This window comes from Mirounga angustirostris, unplaced genomic scaffold, assembly GCF_029215605.1.
Source record: "Mirounga angustirostris isolate CCGP_5_RB_7025 unplaced genomic scaffold, mMirAng1.0.hap1 SCAF_9, whole genome shotgun sequence".
Lineage (NCBI taxonomy): Eukaryota > Metazoa > Chordata > Mammalia > Carnivora > Phocidae > Mirounga > Mirounga angustirostris.
In genome coordinates, this window is record NW_026991717.1 from 45,899,978 (window position 1) to 45,921,229 (window position 21,252).

Consider the following 21,252-nt stretch of genomic DNA (forward strand, 5'->3'; position numbering starts at 1 on the left):
TACGTGTTGGATGACACATTCCTTATATGATTTCTCAGGTCCAAATTTTTAAAGAATTTTTGTCCAGCCATTGAAGGTAATATACTATGAACTTTAGCAGCATATTTTATATGGGTAAACAGTAATAGCCAGTTACATATTTCATTTATGATTTATCCTAAAAATAGAAAATGTTTTAATTTTCCTGAGTCCTTGGCAAACAAAAAACAATTTTTTAAAAAATTTTAAAGAATTGTTTTCCTTTTCCTGGGCACCCTCACAGTTTAGAACAGTGTGCGTCTCACCATTGGTTTGTACGAACACAGGTGAACAATTTCACTGGTGCCAATTTTCAATGACTAATCAAATCTGGCGATTGAAAAGAAAACACCCATCATCTACAAAGCTGCTCAAAATGAAAGTTTCTTGACAGTGTTATAAATGCAATATCAATTTGATTCTCTGTCCATACAAAAGTATGAATTTCTATTTCATTAATACTACTGAATGATTAATGTCTTAACAGTGATAAAATTTTTAAACATTTAAAAATTACATAGGATCCCATTTTTACATCATAATTCTGATGTATTATCATGCCTTCTATTTTGTCCGTAAAACTTTTAGAGAATACAGTGCATTGACATGGTAAAACCAAGGCACAAGAATACAGTTACAATAAGTGTATATAAACCTTAGCACTTTGTGCCAATTTTGGAAACATTTAGAGAGGAGATCATAAAACCTGAAAAATTCTCACATCCTATTATAATTAACAAACAATTAATTGTGCAATAAACAGACTATTAACCACCATTCCATTATTAAATATATGGCTATCACTATACAGGCTGTGGATAATTGAAAAAAGTTTTCAATATTAAAACCTGGTATAAGTAGGTGGTCGATGTGGATATGGTGCCTTGCATTATCTAGATAACTGTCTTAAGTTTCCATTTTAATTTGCAATGTATATGGAAGTTATCAATCTTCAAGCTATTTTCATTACATAAATGGTGGCAGGGGGTGGTTTTCCAAAAGTTAAATCCCTTCTCCCTACAAAAGACAGAAGATTTACAAGATAACCATATAAGAAATGCACAGATAACAATAATAAAATCCAAATATGGACTAAAAGGTTGAATTCTAATCTACCAGGACATTCTCTTAATTTAGGGTGAGGAGCAACACATTCCTGTGACAATTCATTAGTTTCTTAATTAAAAAAAAAAATCACCATGACATTTTTCAAAATAGTAAAGTCTTGGCTAGAGCGTCAAGCATTGAAGGAAAGTCGTTAAGTCTTTTCATTCATAAAATGAAGGGGATAAAAGCTTTTCCAAATCTAGGGGCAGGGAGGATATTCCATCGAATTTAGAGAAATGGAATAGAGTGGTAAAAATTGTACTTAATACTTTTAAAGAAAGTGTTTTTGAGACTCAAGGTAAACATTCAGACCCATGAAAACACATTGCTTGGCACATGCACGCCATGAAGAGAACACTCCTGAATGCGGTGACAGCCTAGCTAAGGAGGTATCCAGCTCTCGGCCCACTGGCAAAACCACTTGTGAGGTCCTTGTCCCAGCTCCCTTCACATGGGAGCCTCTGGCTTCTGCATCTGCTGGATTTGCTTTTGCAGCTGGTCCTTGTCCAGCTTCATCTTGGCTTCAAGAACTTGCCTGAGGGATCCTATGCTTTCATAGATGGCTGTAAATCCTTTAAGAAGAGGTAAATTTCACAAGAGTTAATATTAAAAAACAATGCTGTGTCAAATTCTACAGCATATAGTAACAGTTGATTTGGGCAAAAATTATCAATAGATGCTAAAACTACTAGAGTAAAAGTTTGAGAGGGAACAGGATAGTTACACAGTTTTATAGTATCTCCCTACAGATTACTTTCTAATTACAAAGAGAGAAGGGAACTATCACAATGGAGAAATCTGGCAGATACCACTTTAACCAAGGGATCGGACGTAATGTCACCAATACCAGGAGAAACCAACATCACATATCCCTGATAAGGTTCCCTGACACGTGAGGGACACACCGCTTCTGTGGCATTTCTGTCCAAAATGCACAACCTGAATCTAATTAAGAGGAAGCAAACAGACCCAAACTGAAATTCCACAAAATACTGGCCTGTATTCTTTAATGACGTAACATCACCAAGGAACTGCTCCATACTAAAAGACACTAAATAAAGAAACATGATAACTAACTATGCTGTATGATTCTGGAATAGAACCTAGACCAGGGAAGGTCTGCTATAATGGAAATAATGGTGAAAGTGAAAATTGAATATTGAAAAAAATTTCATTAATATTTCATTGGACTATACTTATTTAAGAGAATGTTCCTGTCCTTAGGGTATATTGATTGAAATAATAAAGGAGTAAAAAGGCATCATGACTTCTGCAACTTATTCCCAAATGACTTAGAGAAAAAAACTATATTTACACACACACACACACACACAGTCCCATCACACAATGAGATTAATTTCACACAATGAGATAAAATTTCCAAAATGTTAACAATTGGTTAGTCTCTATGAAAAATGTATAGCATTTTTGGACTATTCTTACAGCTTTTCTAAACTTGAAATAACTTCAAAATAAAAAGCAAAACAAAAGAAAAAATTCCCCATCAAAAAAGCATTTCCTATTCTGTATTTCTATGGGTTTTTATTTATTTTTTTTAATTTTTTTTTAAAGATTTTATTTATTTATTTGAGACAGAGAGAATGAGAGACAGAGAGCATGAGAGGGAGGAGGGTCAGAGGGAGAAGCAGACTCCCCGCCGAGCAGGGAGCCTGATGCGGGACTCGATCCCGGGACTCCAGGATCATGACCTGAGCCGAAGGCAGTTGCTTAACCAACTGAGCCACCCAGGCGCCCCTCTATGGGTTTTTAAAATACATGTTTAAAAGGTCTCATCTTCATTAGTAAATTTAGAATTTTCTCTCAGGGGCATCTGGGTAGCTCACTTGGTTGGCTGAGTGTCCAACTTTGGATTTCAGCTCAGGTCATGATCTCAGGGTCATGGGATCAAGACCAGCCTTGGGCTCCATGTTCAGCACAAAGTCTGCTCTAGAGTCTCTCCCTCTGCCCCTCCCACTCATGCTCTCACACACACTCTCTCTCTCTCTTTAAAAATAAATAAATAAATCTTTAGGGGGAAAAAAGAATTTTCTCTCAGAAAATTTTCTCTATTGGCAACTCATGTCATATAAGGAATAAATATTACTTATTTAAAATAACGGTCTTATTGAATAGAAAGATACAACATGTAAAGGAGTAGGTGACAAATCAGCATGTATGGCATGAGCTTTCATTCAAAAAAGCACATATATGTATAAAATGATATATATAAAGATGACTTCTGGGTGAAAGAAGTTATGAGGATTTAAAAAATATTTTGTGCTTTCTTATTTTCCATTAAGAAATACATTGTTTTTAGAATAAGAAAAAGTAAATCTTTTTATTTTTAAAAAGCTCATATGTCCTTCTTATTAGGTACTGAATATTAACCACCTCAATGGCATGTTGAATAGAAGAGAATAAACTGCCCCAGGGAATGATGCAAAGTTAAACACTGATGAAATATTCACATACCATATTCTAATAGCCCCAAAGACAAAGAAAGAAAATTCATTTTTATCTTCACAAGTTCTTCAATGCATAAATTTAACTGTGACTTCTACTTATTTTTTTTTTAAAGATTCCATTTAGTCATTTGTCAGAGAGAAAGAGTGCACAAGCAGGGGGAGCGGCAGGCAGAGGGAGAAGCAGGCTCCCTGCTGAGCAGGGAGCCCAATGCGGGACTTGATCCCAGGACTCCGAGATCATGACCTGAGCCAAAGGCAGACGTTTAACCGACTGAGCCACCCAGGCACCCCTGTGACTTCTACTTAAATAAAATAATAAACTTTTGGTAGTGACAACAAAACTATTCTTGGGATAACAAACTACTTTTATTTCCATGTTGGCCAAAGTAGATTCTGCAGAAGAAAATTATGGAATCACAGAACTGGAAGGAGCTAGGAGATAATGCAGCGCCCCTCGTCACACTGTAAGACTGTCTTGTCTTTCCCGACCATAACCAACCAGCCTCCACTTGAATACGTTCAGTCACAAAGAGTTCTCAGGCTCACAAAGCCACCAGTGTCTTTTTAGGACCTGTTACCTGAGGATACTCCTGCCTCATGTTGAATTAGACTCTGTCTTCACGTAACTTCCACATACTGGGTCCAGGACTGTATTCCTAAGCTCACAGTGTAAGTCTGTCTAACCCTTCCTTTATATGCGACAGTACTTGAGACCTGGAAATCAGCTTTACCACTTTCTTCTAAACAAATGTGAATTAATGGGCCCTGTTGACTTCTGAGAGGAGGAAAATCGTTTGCTACCATGGTAGCATACTGCCCGAGGTATAAAATAAGCCTTCAAAAGCCACTCCAAGATAGAGGTTCATTTCTGAGGCATACTGATTGTGGCTATGAACATTAACGAACCCACAGATGGCACTAAAGAAAGTGCACATCAGTTGCAAACTGAGCAAATTTCGTTTGTGTGCCCGTCTCTCGTGATGATTTTCCATGTACTTGGAATTGAAACAACACTTTAGTTCAATACAGTACAGCTACTTAGAAAATCACCTAAGGACATTTCACTGTGATTACTGTTAGCCGGGTTCACAGGTAGTTGCAGGGGGATACTCATTAATTGGTTTTCAGATCCCACTGAAAATAACCCATGAGCGGGAGTCCAAGATGGTGGAGGAGTAGGAGACCGTAGTTTCGTCTGGTCGCAGGAATTCAGCTAGCTAGCTATCAAAACATTCTGAACACCTGCAAACTCAACCAGAGAGCTAAGAAAAGAATACCTGCAACTCTACAAATAGAAAAGTGACCACTTTCTGCAAGGTAGGAGGTGTGGAGAAGTGAATCCAAGGCGACATATGGGAAGATAGACGGCGGGGGGAGGAGCCTCCATCAGCCTGCTACCGGCAAGCGATAGAGCAGCGGAGCACAAAAACGGAACTTTTAGAAGTCTGCTCTGGTGAGGGATGTCCCTGCCTGAAAGGCGCTCAGGTGGGGAAGTGGGGTGGAATCCTAGGTGGGACAGTGTGGTCTCAGGATCCCTGGGGTCACAGAAAGAACAGGGGTGCCTGAGTGCGGCAGAGCTCCCAGGCATCAGAGCAGGGAAGCCGGCTGCAATCAGTGAGCCCAGGAGTGGGCTCTCAGCTCAGGGTTGCCATAAACCATGAACCGTGGCACAGTTGGGCGACTGCCCCCCGAGCAGGGACCCAGGAAGTAGTGAACAGAGGTGAGACCCCTCTTCCTTCACTGGGAGAAGCGGCATGGGTGCATGCCACAGGGGTTTGCGGGGTTCAGAGACTGAAATGGGGTCATGTGCCTGAGATAGAAAGGCTCAGTCACAGGCTGGGGGAGCACAGAGAGCAGATGGAGACCAGGGAGACAGGAGTGATCGACTGTTTTTCCCTGCAGGCACACTGAGGAGTGGGGCCCTGAGCTTCCATTTACAGGGCTGGAGATTGGAGGCCGCCATTTTCATTCTCATTCTCTAAAGCTGCACAGAAAGCCTTCAGAGAGCAAAAGCCATAGAGAGTAAACAGGAGCAGATTACTTAGCCCAGCCCCTGGCAAGGGCGGTACAATTCCACCCCCGGCAAAGACACCTGAGATTCAGCATAACAGGCCCCTCCCCCAGAAGATCAGCAAGAACATCTGGCTAAAACCAAGTTTACTGGTCATAGAGAATTGCAAAACTCTAGTGCTGCGGGAATATAGTATATAGAATTCATTATTTTTCTCCCCATGATTCTCTAGTCTTTCAATTTTAATTTTTTTCCTCTTTCCTTTTTCAACCAATTTCTTATTTTTTTAAGATTTTATTTATTTATTTATTTATTTATTTATTTATTTATTTATTTATTTATTTATTTGCCAGAGAGAGAGAGCAAGCACAAACAGGGGAGGTGGCAGGCAGAGGGAGAAACAGGCTTCCTGCTGAGCAAGGAGCCCAATGCAGGACTCGATCCCAGGACCCTGGGATCATGACCTGAGCCAAAGGCAGACACTAAACTGAGACACCCAGGCATCCCAACCAATTTCTTATTTTATCAACTCATTTTTTTAATCTTTTTTAATTTTCATTTTTACAGTTACATTTTATCCTTTCATTGTATTTAATTTTATTTTTGTATATATATAAGTTTTTCTTTCTTTACAATTTTGGGATGCAGTTTCTTCTAACAAACAGACCAAAATACACCCAGAATCTAGTGTATGGCTCTCTTCACTGTCTGATCATATTCTCTCTCTCTTTTTTTACTTTTTTTTTTGTTGTTGTTAAAGTCTTTTTGAATTTTCATCTTTACAGTTACATTCTATCCTTTCAATGTATTTAATCTTATTTTTGTATGTATATAAGTTCTTCTTTCTTTTCAAGTTTGGGATGTAGTTTATTCTAATAAACTGACCAAAATATACTCAGGATATGGTATAGTGCTCGCTTCTGTTCACCTGTCTGCTTATATACCTTCTTTTTCTTTTTCCCTTTTGGTTTGTTTTGGTCTTTTAACTTTCATTTTTACAGTTACATTATATCCTTTCATTGTATTTAATTTTATTTTTCTACATATATAAATTTTTCTTTCTTTACAATTTTGGGATCTAGTTTTCTTTTTTTTTTTAAGATTTTATTTATTTACTCATGAGAGAGAGAGAGAGAGAGAGAGGCAGAGGGAGAAGCAGGCTCCCAAGGAGCAGGGAGCCTGATGCGGGACTCGATCCCAGGACCCTGAGATCATGACCTGAGCCGAAGGCAGACGCTCAACCATCTGAGCCACCCAGGCGCCCGGGATCTAGTTTTCGAACAAACAGATCAAAATACACACAGGATCTAGTATATTGCTCTGCTCTGTTCACCTGTCTGATTATATTCTTTTAAAAAATTTTTTTTCTTTTTGGTTTCAGGTCTCTTCTGATTTGTTTAGCATATATTTCTCTGGGGTCGTTGTTGCCATTTTAGTATTTTGTTCTCTTGTTCATCTATTCTTCTCTGGACAGAATGACAAGATGGAAAACTCACCCCCCAAAAAAGAACAAGAGGCAGTATTGACTGCCAGGGACCTAATCAATACAGACATTAGTAAGATGTCAGAACTAGAGTTCAGAATAACAATTATAAAGATACTAGCTAGCCTTGAAAAAAGCACAGAAGATACCAGAGAATCCCTTTCTGGGGAAATAAAAGAACTGAAATCTAATCAAGTTGAAAAAAGGCTATTAAAGAGATGCAATAAAAAATGGAGGCTCTAACTGCTAGGATAAATGAGGCAGAAGAGGGAATTAGTGATACAGAAGACCAAATGATGGAGAATAAAGAAGCTGAGAAAAAGAGGGATAAACAACTACTGGATCACGAGGGGATAATCTGAGAGATAAATGATACCATAAAGTGAAATAATATTAGAATATTTAGAATCACAGAAGAAGAGGAAAGAGGTGGGGGAGGGCAGAAGGTAAACTGGAGCAAATTATAGTTGAGAACTTCCCTAATCTGGGGAAGGAAACAGGCATTCAAGTCCAGGAGGTCCAGAGAACACCCCTCAAAATCAATAAAAATAGGCCAGCACCCTGGGCACCTGGGTGGCTCTGTTGGTTAAGCAACTGCCTTCGGCTCAAGTCATGATCCTGGAGTCCCAGGATCTAGTCCCGCATCGGGCTCCCTGCTCAGTGGGGAGTCTGCTTCTCCCTCTGACCCTCCCCCCTCTCATGTGCTCTCTCTCTCTCTCTCATTCTCTCTCTCAAATAAATAAATAAAATCTTTAAAAAAAAAAATAGGCCAGCACCCCAACATCTAATAGTGAAACTTACGAATCTCAGAGACAAAGAGAAAATCCTGAAAGCAGCTCCGGACAAGAGGTCCATAACCTACAAGGGTAGAAACATTAGATTGGCAGAAGACCTATCCACAGAGACCTGGCAGGCCAGAAAGGACTGGCATGATATATTCAGGGTGCTGACCGAGAAAAATATGCAGCCAAGAATACTTTATCCAGTTAGGATGGGCATTCAAAATAGAAGGAGAGATAAAAAGCTTCCAGGACAAACAGAAACTAAAAGAATTTGTGGTCATTAAAGCCCTTCAAGTAATATTAAAAGGGATCCTTTAAGCAAAGAGAGAGCCCAAAAGTAACAGAGACCATAAAGGAACAAAGACAATATACAGAAACAGTGACCTTACAGGCAATACAATGACACTAAATTCATATCTTTCAATAGCTACTCTGAATGTCAATGGGCTAAATGCCCCAGTCAAAAGACACAGGGTATCAGATTGGATAAAAAAGACTCATCAATATGTTGTCTGCAAGAGACTCATTTTAGATCCAAAGACACCTCCAGATTGAAAGTGAAGGGGTGGAAAATCATTTATCATGCTAATGGACATCAAAAGAAAGCTGGGGTGGCAAGCCTTATATCAGACAAATTAGATTTTAAACCAAAGACTGTAATAAGAGATGAGGAAGGACACTATATCATAATTAAAGGGTCTATCCAACAAGAAGATCTAACAATTGTAAATATTTATGCCCCTAAAATGGGAGCACCAATTATATAAACCAATTATTAACAAAATTAAAGAAACACATTGATAATAATACAATAATAGTAGGGGACTTTAAGACCCCACTCACTGCAATGGACAGATCATCTAAGCAGACAATCAACAAGAAAACAAGGACTTTGAATAACACACTGGACCAGATGGACTTCACAGATATATTCAGAGCATTACACCCTAAAGCAACAGAATACACATTCTTCTGGAGTGCACATGGAACGTTCTCCAGAATAGATCACATCCTGGGTCACAAATCAGGTCTCAACCAGTACCAAAAGACTGGGATCATTCCCTGCATATTTTTGGACCACAATGCTTTGAAATTGGAACTCAATTACAAGAGGAAATTTGGTTAAGAACTCAAATACATGGAGGCTAAAGAGCATCCTACTAAAGAATGAATGGGTCAACCAGGAAACTAAAGAAGAATTTTAAAAATTCACGGAAACAAATGAAAATGAAAACACAACGGTTCAAAACCTTTGGGATGCAGCAAAGGTGATCCTAAGAGGGAAGTATATAGCAATACAAGCCTTTCTCAAGAAACAAGAAAGGTCTCAAATAAACAACCTAATCTTACACCTAAAAGAGCTAGAGAAAGAACAGAAAATAAAGCCTAAACCCAGCAGGAGAAAAGAATTAATAAAGATTAGAGCAGAAATCAATGAAGTAGAAACCAAAAGAACAGCAGAACAGATCAACGAAATTAGGAGCTGGTTCTTTGAAAGAATAAGATCGATAAACCCCTGGCCAGACTTATCAAAAAGAAAAGAGAAAGGACCCAAGTAAATAAAATCATGAATGAAAGAGAAGAGGTCACAACCAACACTGAAGAAATACAATTATAAAAACATATTATGAGCAACTATATGCCAACAAATTAGGCAATCAGGAATAAATATCCATTTCTAGAGATGTACATACTACCAAAACAGAAACAGGAAGAAACAGAAAACCTGAACAGACCCATAACCAGCAAGCAAATTGAAGCAGTAATCAAAAACCTCCCAACAAATAAGAATCCAGGGCCAGATGGCTTCCCAGGGGAATTCTACTAAACATTTAAAGAAGAATTAATACCTATTCTTCTGAAGCTGTTTCAAAAAATAGAAATGGAAGGAAAACTTCCAAACTCTTTCTATGAGGTCAGCATTATTACCTTGATCCCAAAATCAGACAAAGACCCCACCAAAAAGGAGAATTACAGGGGCACCTGGGTGGCTCAGTCGTTGAGCATCTGCCTTTGGCTCTGGTCATGATCCCAGGGTCCTGGAATTGAGCCCTACATCGGGCTCCCTGCTCAGCGGGAGAACTGCTTCTCCCTCTCCCACTCCCCCTGCTTGTATTCCCTCTCTCACGGTCTCTCTCTCTGTCAAATAAATAAATAAAATCTTTAAACAAACAAACAAAAAGAATTACAGACCAATATCCCTGATGAACATGGATGTAAAAATTCTCACCAAGATACTAGCCAATAGGATCCAACAGTACATTAAAAATATTATTCACCACAACCAAGTGGGATTTATTCCTGGGCTGCAAGGCAACATCCACAAATCAATCAATGTGATACACTACATAAATAAAAGAAAGGATAAGAACCATATGATCTTCTCAAAAGACGTAGAAAAAGCATTTGACAAAGTATAGCATCCTTTCTTGATTAAAACTCTTCACAGTGTAGGGATAGAGGGGTATATACCTCAATATCATAAAAGCCATCTACAAAAAGCCCACAGCAAATATCATTCTCAATGGGAAAAAACTGAGAGCTTTTCCCCTAAGGTCAGGAACACAGCAGGGATGTCCACTCTCACCACTGTTGTTCAACATAGTACTAGAAGTCCTAGCCTCAGCAATCAGACAACAGAAAGAAATAAAAGGCGTCCAAATTGGCAAAGAAGTCAAACTCTCACTCTCTGCAGATGACATGATACTCTATCTGGAAAATGCAAAAGACTCCACCCCAAAATTGCTAGAACTCATACAGGAATTCAGCAAAGTGGCAGAATATAAAATCAATGCACAGAAATCAGTCGCATTTCTATACATTAACAATGAGACAGAAGAAAGAGAAATTAAGGAGTTGATCCCATTTACAATTGCACCAAAAACCCTAAGATACCTAGGAATAAGCCTAACCAGAGACAAAGGATCTGTACTCAGAAAACTATAGAACACTCATGAAAGAAATTGAGGAAGACCACAAAGAAATGGAAAAACGTTCCATGCTCATGGACTGGAAGAACAAATACTGTTAAAATGTCTATGTTACCTAGAGCAATCTATACATTCAATCCAATCCCTACCAAAATACCATCAATTTTTTTCAGAGCTGGAACAAATAATCCTAAAATTTGTATGGAACCAAAAAAGATCCCAAATAGCCAAAGGAATGTTTAAAAAAAAAAAAAAAAACGGGTGGCATCACAATTCCAGACTTCAAGCTGTATTACGAAGCTGTAATCATCAAGACAGTATGGTACTGGCACAAAAACAGACACATAGATCAACAGAACAGAATATAGAACCCAGAAATGGACCCTCACATCTATGGTCAACTAATCTTCGACAAAGCAGGAAAGAATACCCAGTGGAAAAAAGACAGTCTCTTCAACAAATGGTGTTGGGCAAATTGGACAGCCACATACAGAAGAATGAAACTGGACCATTTTCTTACACCATACACAAAAATAGACTCAAAATGCATGAAAGACCTAACTGTGAGACAGGAATCCATCAAAATCCTAGAGGAGAACACAGGCAGCAACCTCTGTGACCTCAGCCACAGCAACTTCTTGCTAGACACGTCTCCAAAGGCAAGGGAAACAAAAGCAAAAATGAGCTATTGGGACTTTTTCAAGATAAAAAGTTTTGCACAGCAAAGAAAACAGTCGACAAAACCAAAAGACAACCAACAGAGACGATATTTGCAAATGTCTTATCAGATAAAGGGCTAGTATCCAAAATCTATAAAGAACTTATCAAACTTGGTAAGAACAATCAAGAAATGGGCAGAAGACATCAACAGCCATTTCTCCAAAGAGGACATACAAATGGCCATAGTCACAAGAAAAAATGCTCAACATCACCTGGCATCAGGGAAATACAAATCAAAACCTCAATGAGATACCTCACACCAGTCAGAATGGCTAAAATTAACAAGGCAGGAAATGACAGATGTTGGCAAGGATGCAGAGAAAGGGGAACCTTTACACTGTTGGTGGGAATGCAAGCTGGTACAGCCACTCTGGAAAACAGTATGGAGGTTCCTCAAAAAGTTGAAAATAGAGCTACCCTACAACCCAGCAATTACACTACTGGATATTTACCCCAAAGATACAAATGTAGTGATCCAAAGGGCCACCTGCACCCCAATGTTTATAGCAGCAATGTCCACAACAGCCAAACTATGAAAAGAGCCCAGATGTCCATTGACAGATGAATGGATAAAGAAGATATGGTATATATATATATAATGGAATATTATGCAGCCATCAAAAAATGAAATTTTGCCATTTGCAACAATATGGATGGAACTAGAGGGTATTATGCTAAGTGAAATAAGTCAATCAGAGAAAGGCAATTATCATATGCTCTCACTGATATGTGGATCTCACCGTTATGATCTCGCTCATCTCAAAACAGATAAACATAGGAAGAGAGGAAAAAATAAAACAAGACAAAATCAGAAGGGAGACAAACCATAAAAGACTCTTAATCATAGGAAATAAACTGAGGGTTGCTGCAGGGGATGGGGGTGGAGGGATGGGGTAAATGGATGATGGGCATTAAGGAGGGCATGTGATGTAATGAGCACTGGGTTAGTTATATAAGACTAATGAGTCACTGACCCCTACCTCTGAAACTAATAACACATTATATGTTAATTAATTGAATTTAAATAAAAAACATTTAAGGGCGCTGGGTGGCTCAGGTGTTAAATGTCTGCCTTCGGCTCAGGTCATGATCCCAGGGTCCTGGGATCGAGCCCCGCATCGGGCTCCCTGCTTCTTCCTCTCCCACTCCCCCTGCTTGTGGTTCCTGCTCTCGCTGTCTCTGTCTCTGTCAAATAAATAAATAAAATCTTTTAAAAAAATGGTTTTTTTAAATAAAGACTAACAATTAAAAAGAAAAGAAAAGAAAACCCATGAGAGTCATCTGCTTTTTGGCCTACCAGCGTCAACTTCTGCTTTCATTTCCTTCATGTCCTCATTCATCTGTAACTCCAACTTGCTGATGCGCCCATGCACTTTCTCCTCTTCTTGTTTTGTTCTCTGCACTTCCATATTCTTCTTCTGACTCTCTTCTATTTTGTCAAGTCTGGCTGACATCTGGCTGAGCTTCTTCTCCATGTCCCTTTCACTGGCTCCCTGAGATCGTGAAAAGAATTGCACCTGGTTATTCCAAAAAGAAAGTCTGTCCTGCACCTGCATTGTCATAGTATCATTTAACAACAATCTGCAGGGAACAGGATTGCAAAGGTGGCTTGTTGCTCACTCAAACATCCACTCTCCCCTGTTTCCTTAACAGACCCCCGATTTTCAGCTGGGTGTAAGCTCACCCAGAATTAAGACTACATTTTCTGCTGCCTCCTGAGGTTAGTGTGGCCATAAAGATAAAGTTCTGGCCAATGAGATGTAAGTAGAAGGGTGTGTGGCAGCTTCCAGGAAAAGTTAAAAGGCAGCTGAGACCTATCTTTGCCCCTTCTGTCTTTTTTCTGTTCCTGGAATTCAGATGTAATGGCTGGAACGCTAGTGGTCATAACTGAACTATGAGAACAAGGGTCACTCTCTAGAACTGGCAGAGAGTTGAGCCAGAAGAATTGTGGGTTGCTGAGGGCTGATAAGCTATCATATCAGCCCTGCATTCCCTACCCCCAGACAGCTTTTCTGTGAAAGAGAAGTACGATGCTATCTTATTAAAGCTACTATTATCCTGGGGTTTACTGTTAGTGATTAACCAACCCACATGTAAAAATAAACACTCATCCAAAGACACAAAGCCTACAAATGTAGTAGTATGAATCTAAGTAAATCAATCAGTAGATCTGATAATATATGGGAGAATGCTTAAAGAAATATTTGAAATATTAAATATTTTCTTTTCTTTCCAACATGCCTAGTTTTTATGGGAATCTGCGTCTGCGTGTAAGCTTTGGAGGCCAAGACTATAAACACTGAGCTGTAAGTGGGCTATTGCCTGACCTAGCTCTCTTGATGTTATACAATGCAGTCTGCATGGAGAGCAGCTCAGCCCTGAGAGACAGCAGTCAGAGATGCAAACTGGACCAGATGCTTCTGCTCCATCAAAGTCCAACAGGAGGAAGCAGTTCAAGAAAAGAGAAGAGAGAGGAAGATGGTCAGGCTAAATCACCAAACCAAAAAAAAAAAATTTTCTTGCCAAATACCAGTTTCAGAGCCTACTGGTTTTGAATACTCTACATGCAAGGCTTTCCTGATGGTTTTTGAGCAGTTCTGCAAACCTTCATTCTCTAGGAGAGTGGGGTAAAAAGAGAACAAAAATGGAGAAGAGAAGGGTAGATTTTGTTGACATGCTTCCCCGTGACTCTGCATCCTGTGGTTATAGTGTGATGGAGGGGCCTAGCCAGAGAAACCTAGTCGACATTGTGTTTTCCAGATGATGAAATTCAACCAAACTAGGATGAAGTTTGTAGTTAGTTCTACTTAGAAATGCAGGTGGACAATTTGGTTCATGAAGGTCTTGACTTAAACTCATCTTAGCTGAAAGTGCTGAAATTTTCTACTTTGCCTTGGTTGACCAAAACAAGTCCAAGCACTCCCTTTATAACGAACACAGAGAAAGAAAAATTCTAAGGCAAGAAACAACTGAGCAGCTTAATGTGGTGCTAAATCAATCAATGCTAAATTGCTAGGGATTATTCACAATCATTGCAGGCCCCCGCCAAATAACTTTACTATATTATGCTGTACATCAATACCTACACTGTTTTCCTTAACAACCAAGGAAAGCTGATCGATTTTCTGTAAAAGTTCTTTCTCTATCCGTTCTTGTTCCTGTTGCAACCAATTCCGTGCAGATAAAATCTCATTACTGAGTTCCTCAATCGTACCTTTAAATCTAAAATAAGAAAATCAGCAAGTTAGATGTAAAACAACTGTAAAATTACATCACACAACCTCAGTCTCTGGCTATCAAATTTCTCATAAATATGTCAGCATTAACCTTGGCTCCCTCAGAATTACAAGCTTACCTTCCCTTAGAATTGCCCTTAGCACTAAATTGGGGGTAGGGGTGGGGGGCAGGGAAGGAGGATACAACAGACAAGCTCCTGATAATACTACTGGTGAGGAGCTGGTGGGGTGGGTGTGGAGGTGTCAGAGTGACACACAGCTATGCCAGGTGTCACCTTTGCCTTCACAGGGTCCCCGGTGCTCCTGGCTCAGAAAACACCCTTCGTTCCTCCTCTCTTTCCCTAGGCTCTTCCTCCTTCTCCCTGTGATCTCCCAGGACTAGAGCCTGACTGCCTTTTCTGGAATGTTCACCAAATTGCTCTAACCCCATAGAGATATTTCCTAATTTAAACCAAAAAGCAAATTAAAAGGAAAAGAAAAAAAAAAAGAAAAAGAAACCCATCCTCCATTTCTCTGGTCCTCACCCTTCTCAAATACCTTAAGATAGTACTCCATTCTTGCTACCTCCCCTTCATTACTTTTGTATTCATTTTATTATGAAATGGAATAAAAGTAGGAAAGAACATATGACTTAAGTAATAATAGTAATAATAAAATAGAAGACCCTAATTATCTGCTCTGTTTTCCTCTTCTTTCCTATTAAGAAATCCTCAGATGTGAGCTGGGTCCATGGCTGCCTGACCAGAGACTATATCCCCAAGCTCTCTTACAGCTAGATGTAACCATATGACCAACTTGGGCAACAGGACACATGTAAGAGTGGCAGGTCCAACTTCTTGGGTCATGCCACCATAAAAAGCTTCTGGGCCTTACCTGGGCAGGAAGCCAACCGCCAGCCCCATGCAACTGTGGAGCTCAGCCGGCAGCTCTGCCTGACCAGGAAGACCACCCACAGAGCACTGCAACTTTAATGCATTCATTATTCTAACAGTGTTTTGATGTAGTCTTTAGGGTTTCTCTATATAAGATCATACCATCTGTAAACAGGGATAATTTTACTTCTCTTTTTCTGATTTGAATGCCTTTTATTCCTTTTTCTTGCCTAAATGCCCAGCCTAGGACCTCTAGTACTGTGTTCAACAGAAGTGGGGAGAGTGAGCACCCCACCTTGTTCCTGATTTTAGAGGAGAAGCTTTCAGCTTTTCACCGCTGAGTATAATTGATTTTAATTATCTGTGGGCTTGTCAATATATGGCCTTTATTATGTCAAAATACATTCTTCCTATACCCAATTTGTTGGGAGTGTTTATCATGAAAAGGGTATCAAATTTTGCTTCTTCCACATTATTGAGATAATCATATGATTTTTTCATCCTTCATTCTGTCAGTGTGGTATATCACATTTATTGATTTGCCTATATCGAACCTTCTTTGCATCCCAGGGATAAATCTCACTTGATCATGGTGTATGATCCTTTTAATTTGCTGTTGAATTTGGTTTGCTAGCATTCTGTCGAGAGTTTTTACATCTATGTTCATCAGGGTGATTGGCCTGTCTTTGGTATGAGGGTAATGTTGGATTTATAAAATGAGTTTGGAAGTGTTTTCTCCTCTTTAATTTTTTGGAGGAGTTTGAGAATGATTGGCATTAATTCTGCTTTAAATTTTGGTAGTATTCATCCATTAAGCCATCTGGTCCTGGGCTTTTCTTTCCTGGGAGGTTTTGGATTAGTGATTCAATCTCCTTGTTACTGGTCTGTTCAGATTTTCTGTTTCTTCCTGATTCTGTCTTGATAGGTTCTATGTTTCCAGGAATTTATCCATTTCTTCTAGTTATCCAATTTGTTGGCATATGATTGTTCATGGTAGTCTCTTATGGTCCTTTGTATCTCTGTGCCATCAGTTATAATGTCTCCTCTTTCATTTATAATTTTATTTGAGTCTTCTTTTTTTTTTCTTGGTTAATCTGCCTAAAGTTTTGTCAATGTGGTGTATCTTTAAAAAAAACCCCAACAATTAGTTTAATTAATTTTTCCCATTGTTTTTCTATTGTTCTCTATGCTCTATTTCATTTATTTTTGGCCTAATCTTTATTATTTCCTTTCTTCCGCTATTTTTGTGCTTAGTTTGTTGTTTTCTAATTCCTTGAGATATAAATTTAGGTTATTTATTCAAGATCTTTCCTTTTTCTTAATGTCCGTATTTATTGCTGCAAACTTTCCTTATAAAACTGCTTTGGCTGCATCCCATATGTTTTAGTACATTGTATTTCCATTTTCATCTATTTCAAGAATTTCTAAATTTCCCTTTTGATTTTTTTTTTAAAGATTTTATTTATTTATTTGAGAGAGAGAGAATGAGAGAGAGCGAGTACATGAGAGGGGGGAGGGTCAGAGGGAGAAGCAGAACCCCCGCCGAGCAGGGAGCCCGATGTGGGACTCAATCCCAGGACTCCAGGATCATGACCTGAGCCGAAGGCAGTCGCTTAACCAACTGAGCCACCCAGGCGCCCTTCCCTTTTGATTTTCTTTGAGCCATCTGTTGATCAGGAGTGTGCTGTTTAATTTCCACATATTTGTGAATTTTCCAATTTTCCTCCTACTATTGATTTCTAGTTTCATGCCACTGTGGTCAGAAAAGGTACCTGATATGATTTTGATCTTCTTTAATTTCTTAAGACTTGTTTTGTGAGCCACGCCTGGGTGGTTCAGTCGGTTAAGCATCTGCTTTTGGCTCAGGTCATGATCCCGGGGTCCAGGGATCGAGCCCCATGTCGGGCTCCCTGCTCAGCGGGGAGCCTGCTTCTCCCTCTCCCTCTGCCTGCCACTCTATCTGTGTGTGCTCTCTCTCTCTCTCTCTGTCAAATAAATAAATAAAATCTTTAAAAAAAAAAAAGATTTTATTTATTTTTGACAGAGAGAGAGAGAGAGTGTGTGTACAAGCAGGGGAAGCAGCAGGCAGAAGGAGAGGGAGAAGTAGACTCCCCGCTCAGCAGGGAGCCCGATGTGGGACTCGATCCCAGAACCTGAGGATCATGACCCGAGCCAAAGGCAGACGCTTAACCGTCTGAGCCACCCAGGTGCCCCTCTATGTGCACTTAAAAGGATTTGTATTCTGCTACTGTTGGATGGAAAGTTCTATATATGTCTGTTAGGTTTCTAGTTGGACAGGGCTTCTGCTTCTGCTCTGAGGTCAGGGGGTGGGGGGAAACACTGGCATTCAAGCAGGGCTGCTGGCTGGGCTCCCTGGCCAGATGGGGCTGCTGGGCTAGGCTACATGATCAAACAGAGCCACTAACTGCACTGGGCAATTACCTCTGGTTGGCTGAGGTCTCAGATTGTGTTCCCTGGCTGAGCAGTGCTGCTCTTTGGACTCCATGATTAAGGGCTGCAGGCTGAGCTCCACAACTGCACCTGATCGAGTGGGATCCCAAGCTATGCTTTCCAGATAGATGTTGCTACTGGCTAGCCTCGAGGTTCAGTTGGCTTCATGGTCAGACAGCACCTCAGGCTACGCTCCACAACTGGGCAGGCTTCTGGCTGTGCTGCAGTATGGATGGAGGTTACTGGCCAGGCTCCCTGGTCAGGTGGGGCCAGCAGCGGTACCTCACAGTTGGGGGGGGCTGGCGGCTGGGTTTTGCCATCAGGCAGAATCACTGTCTGGGCTTCATGGTTAGGTAGGGCCCCAGTCTATGTTCTGTTTTGGGGAGGGGTTACCGGCTGGGTTCCCTGCTTGAGCAAGGCTGCAGGCAGTGCTCAACAAGTAACTGGAACTAGTCTGGGCTCCACTTGCTTGGCAGGGCTGTCGGCTGGGCTCTGGAGCTGGGAAGCACTGGAGGGTGGGCTCCAAGGCCGCCTGGGGTCACTGTTCAGGCTCCCTAATCAGGGGGGGCCAGAGGTTACAGCTTTTATTTTCAAAGATTATTATATCTTCTAGAAGTTCTTTGTGGTTGTTTTCAATTCTGGCTGATCATTTTTGATAATCTCTCATTCCTTAGTCATACTTTTTTTTTTTTTAAGATTTTATTTATTTATTTGAGACAAAGAGAATGAGAGAGACAGAGAGCACATGAGAGGGGGGAGGGTCAGAGGGAGAAGCAGACTCCCCGCTGAGCAGGGAGCCCGATGCGGGACTCGATCCCGGGACTCCAGGATCATGACCTGAGCCGAAGGCAGTCGCTTAACCAACTGAGCCACCCAGGCGCCCCCCTTAGTCATACTTTTAAAATGTGTGTGTGTGTGTGTACTCACAATACAAAAGTCTCACATACAAATGTCTGTGTGTACACATATACTTATTTTATCCAATAATTCCCATATATGCAATATTTAACTGTCTGAATCCTCTTTTTCCTGTTTCTTCTGACTCTATCACTTATGTGGCTTTTTCCCTTGTTTTGTTTTACAATTTCCAATTATATACTTGTATTCCCTAGAACTTCATCTGTTTGTGGGAAGCCTTGAAGACTGAGTATTTGCATTTGCTTACACCATGCATCTCAGGCCACTGTGGCCAAACAGGATTATTCTGAGAGTAAATTATCCACTGTGGTTTTCTTCAAGTTGCCTGGGTAATGTGAATTCTAGCTCTAAATCAATATAAAGGCTGTATTGTGGGGGCAGCTGGCTGGCTCCGTCAGTAGAGCATATGACTCTTGATCTTGGGGGTTGTGAATTCAAGATCTGTTGGGTGTAGAGCTTATTTTAAAAATAAACGAATAAAATAAATAAATAAAGGCTGTATTGTGGTCCTGAATTTTCAAGGAATATCTTTTATCCCTCTACCGAGAGCCCAGATTTAGACAGGTGAGTTTCCTTAGGCTCTCTTTGTGGAATGGGTTTTTTCCCTACTTCACCCAAACAGGGGTTTACCTTTTGGGTCCCCAATCTGACCTTCTGCCCCAGGCTTTGTCCCCTCTCCCCTGTGAACAGCATTTGTGTCTAGACTTCTAGACTTTAAGTTGTAGGAAGAAAAACAAAGATGTTCATGTCTGCTGACTAGTAATATCTCCTAAGGAAGTAATTTAGAGAGGAAAAAATACCAAGATGTTTATTTTTTTCCTCTGTGATGGAAGGAAGAGGATTGAAGAGATTTTTTTCTGTACTTGGCAAGCTTGTAGGATCTATGAGAAGTGGTGACATAACTCAATGATTATATAAATACAGATAATTAGAGGAAAAGAAACATGCTTTCCATAAGAGAATTCCTGTTAACTCAGCAACAACCCTGAAACAGCATTAAATATGGTGCGATGAGATGTAAGAACCAGGAGGATGATTAATTTAAAATTTCCACACGTCTCTAACACAGTTCTGTGCTGAAATCATCTTTAAAAAATACATTAAGTCAAATACACACACACATACACAGTGAATACTGGCTCTGCTTTGGCAGGAAAATGCCAAGCTCATGAAGATTCATGATAGGAAAAGATGGATGGTTTTGTGACTGAGCAGAAGGGCAGATGATGAGCTTCACCGTGGGCAAGTACAGTTTAAAGCATCACTGTAACAAACACGGGAAAGTATAACCCATTACAGGGTGCCAACGGGAACACTCACAATCACCCTAGCGCACACCTCTCCCACCTGCCCTACTGCAACCACGCCCCCAACTGATGTCCCCATCTCTGCCTCGGCCTGGTCCATTTTCCGATTGCCACCAAGACCATTTAAAAATAGTATATAAATCTTATTCTCTCACCCCATCTGCCCCAAACCCTGCAGCAGCTCCTTACTGCACTAAAGCCAGAGACCAAAGCCCTGCATGTGGTCCACAGGGCCCTGCCCCAGGCCCACCTCCTCCCCAGCCCCCGCTTCCCCTCTTTACCTAGTGAAGTTCTTACCTCCCTCTTTACCTAGTGAATTCCATTCATGCTTCAGCTCTTACTTCAAGCACTGCCTCCTGAGGAAGGAGGCCCCACAACCAGGCCTCTGTTATTCGCTCTCAGAGCGCCACTGTATTAGCTTCCTGCAGCTGCGATGACTAATTACCACAACTTGGTGGCTTATTCTTTCATAGTTCTGGAGGTCAGAGGTCTAAAATCAGTTTCACTGGACTAAAGCTGAAGTGCGAGCAAGGGTGGTTCCTTCTGGAAGGTCTCGGCGGGGGGGGGGGGGGTGTAGAATCACTGCCTCGCTGTTTTCAGCTGCTGGTGGCCCCTTCCTCACCTTCGAAGTGCATCACTCCCATCTCTTCCTCCGTCATCATGTGCTCTTCTCTCATGACTCTGCCCCTCCTGCCTCCCCCTTACAGACACTCCGGGGGTTACATCGGGTCTCTCCGGTAACCCAGGGTAATCTACACATCCTAAAATCCTTAATCACATCTGCAAAGTCCCTTTTTGCCAGATAAGGTAACATGTTCACAGGGACTAGGACATGGTGATATTTGGGAGACAACTATTCAGCCTACCACATCCATGTAATGTACCTTTCCTTCAAAGCGATGGCCACCATTAGTAATAATATAGCTTACACTCATGTGAGTCATTATTTGAT

General features: G+C 40.6%; 1 protein-coding gene across 13 annotated transcripts in view; it reads right to left on the reverse strand.

Moving 5' to 3' along the window:
- Positions 1-1,009: 1,009 nt before the first annotated feature.
- FAM81A (family with sequence similarity 81 member A) overlaps positions 1,010-21,252 on the reverse strand; it is a 129,248-nt gene continuing 109,005 nt past the window's right edge. For all 13 annotated transcript variants that reach the window (XM_054513510.2, XM_064570401.1, XM_054513506.2 and 10 more), the window contains 3 exons: positions 14,603-14,738; positions 12,814-13,009; positions 1,010-1,697 (listed from right to left, as the gene is read on the reverse strand). In XM_054513510.2, coding sequence (XP_054369485.1) covers positions 1,573-1,697; positions 12,814-13,009; positions 14,603-14,738 — 457 coding nt within the window. In that variant the 3' untranslated portion in view covers positions 1,010-1,572. The remainder of the gene's footprint in view (positions 1,698-12,813; positions 13,010-14,602; positions 14,739-21,252) is intronic.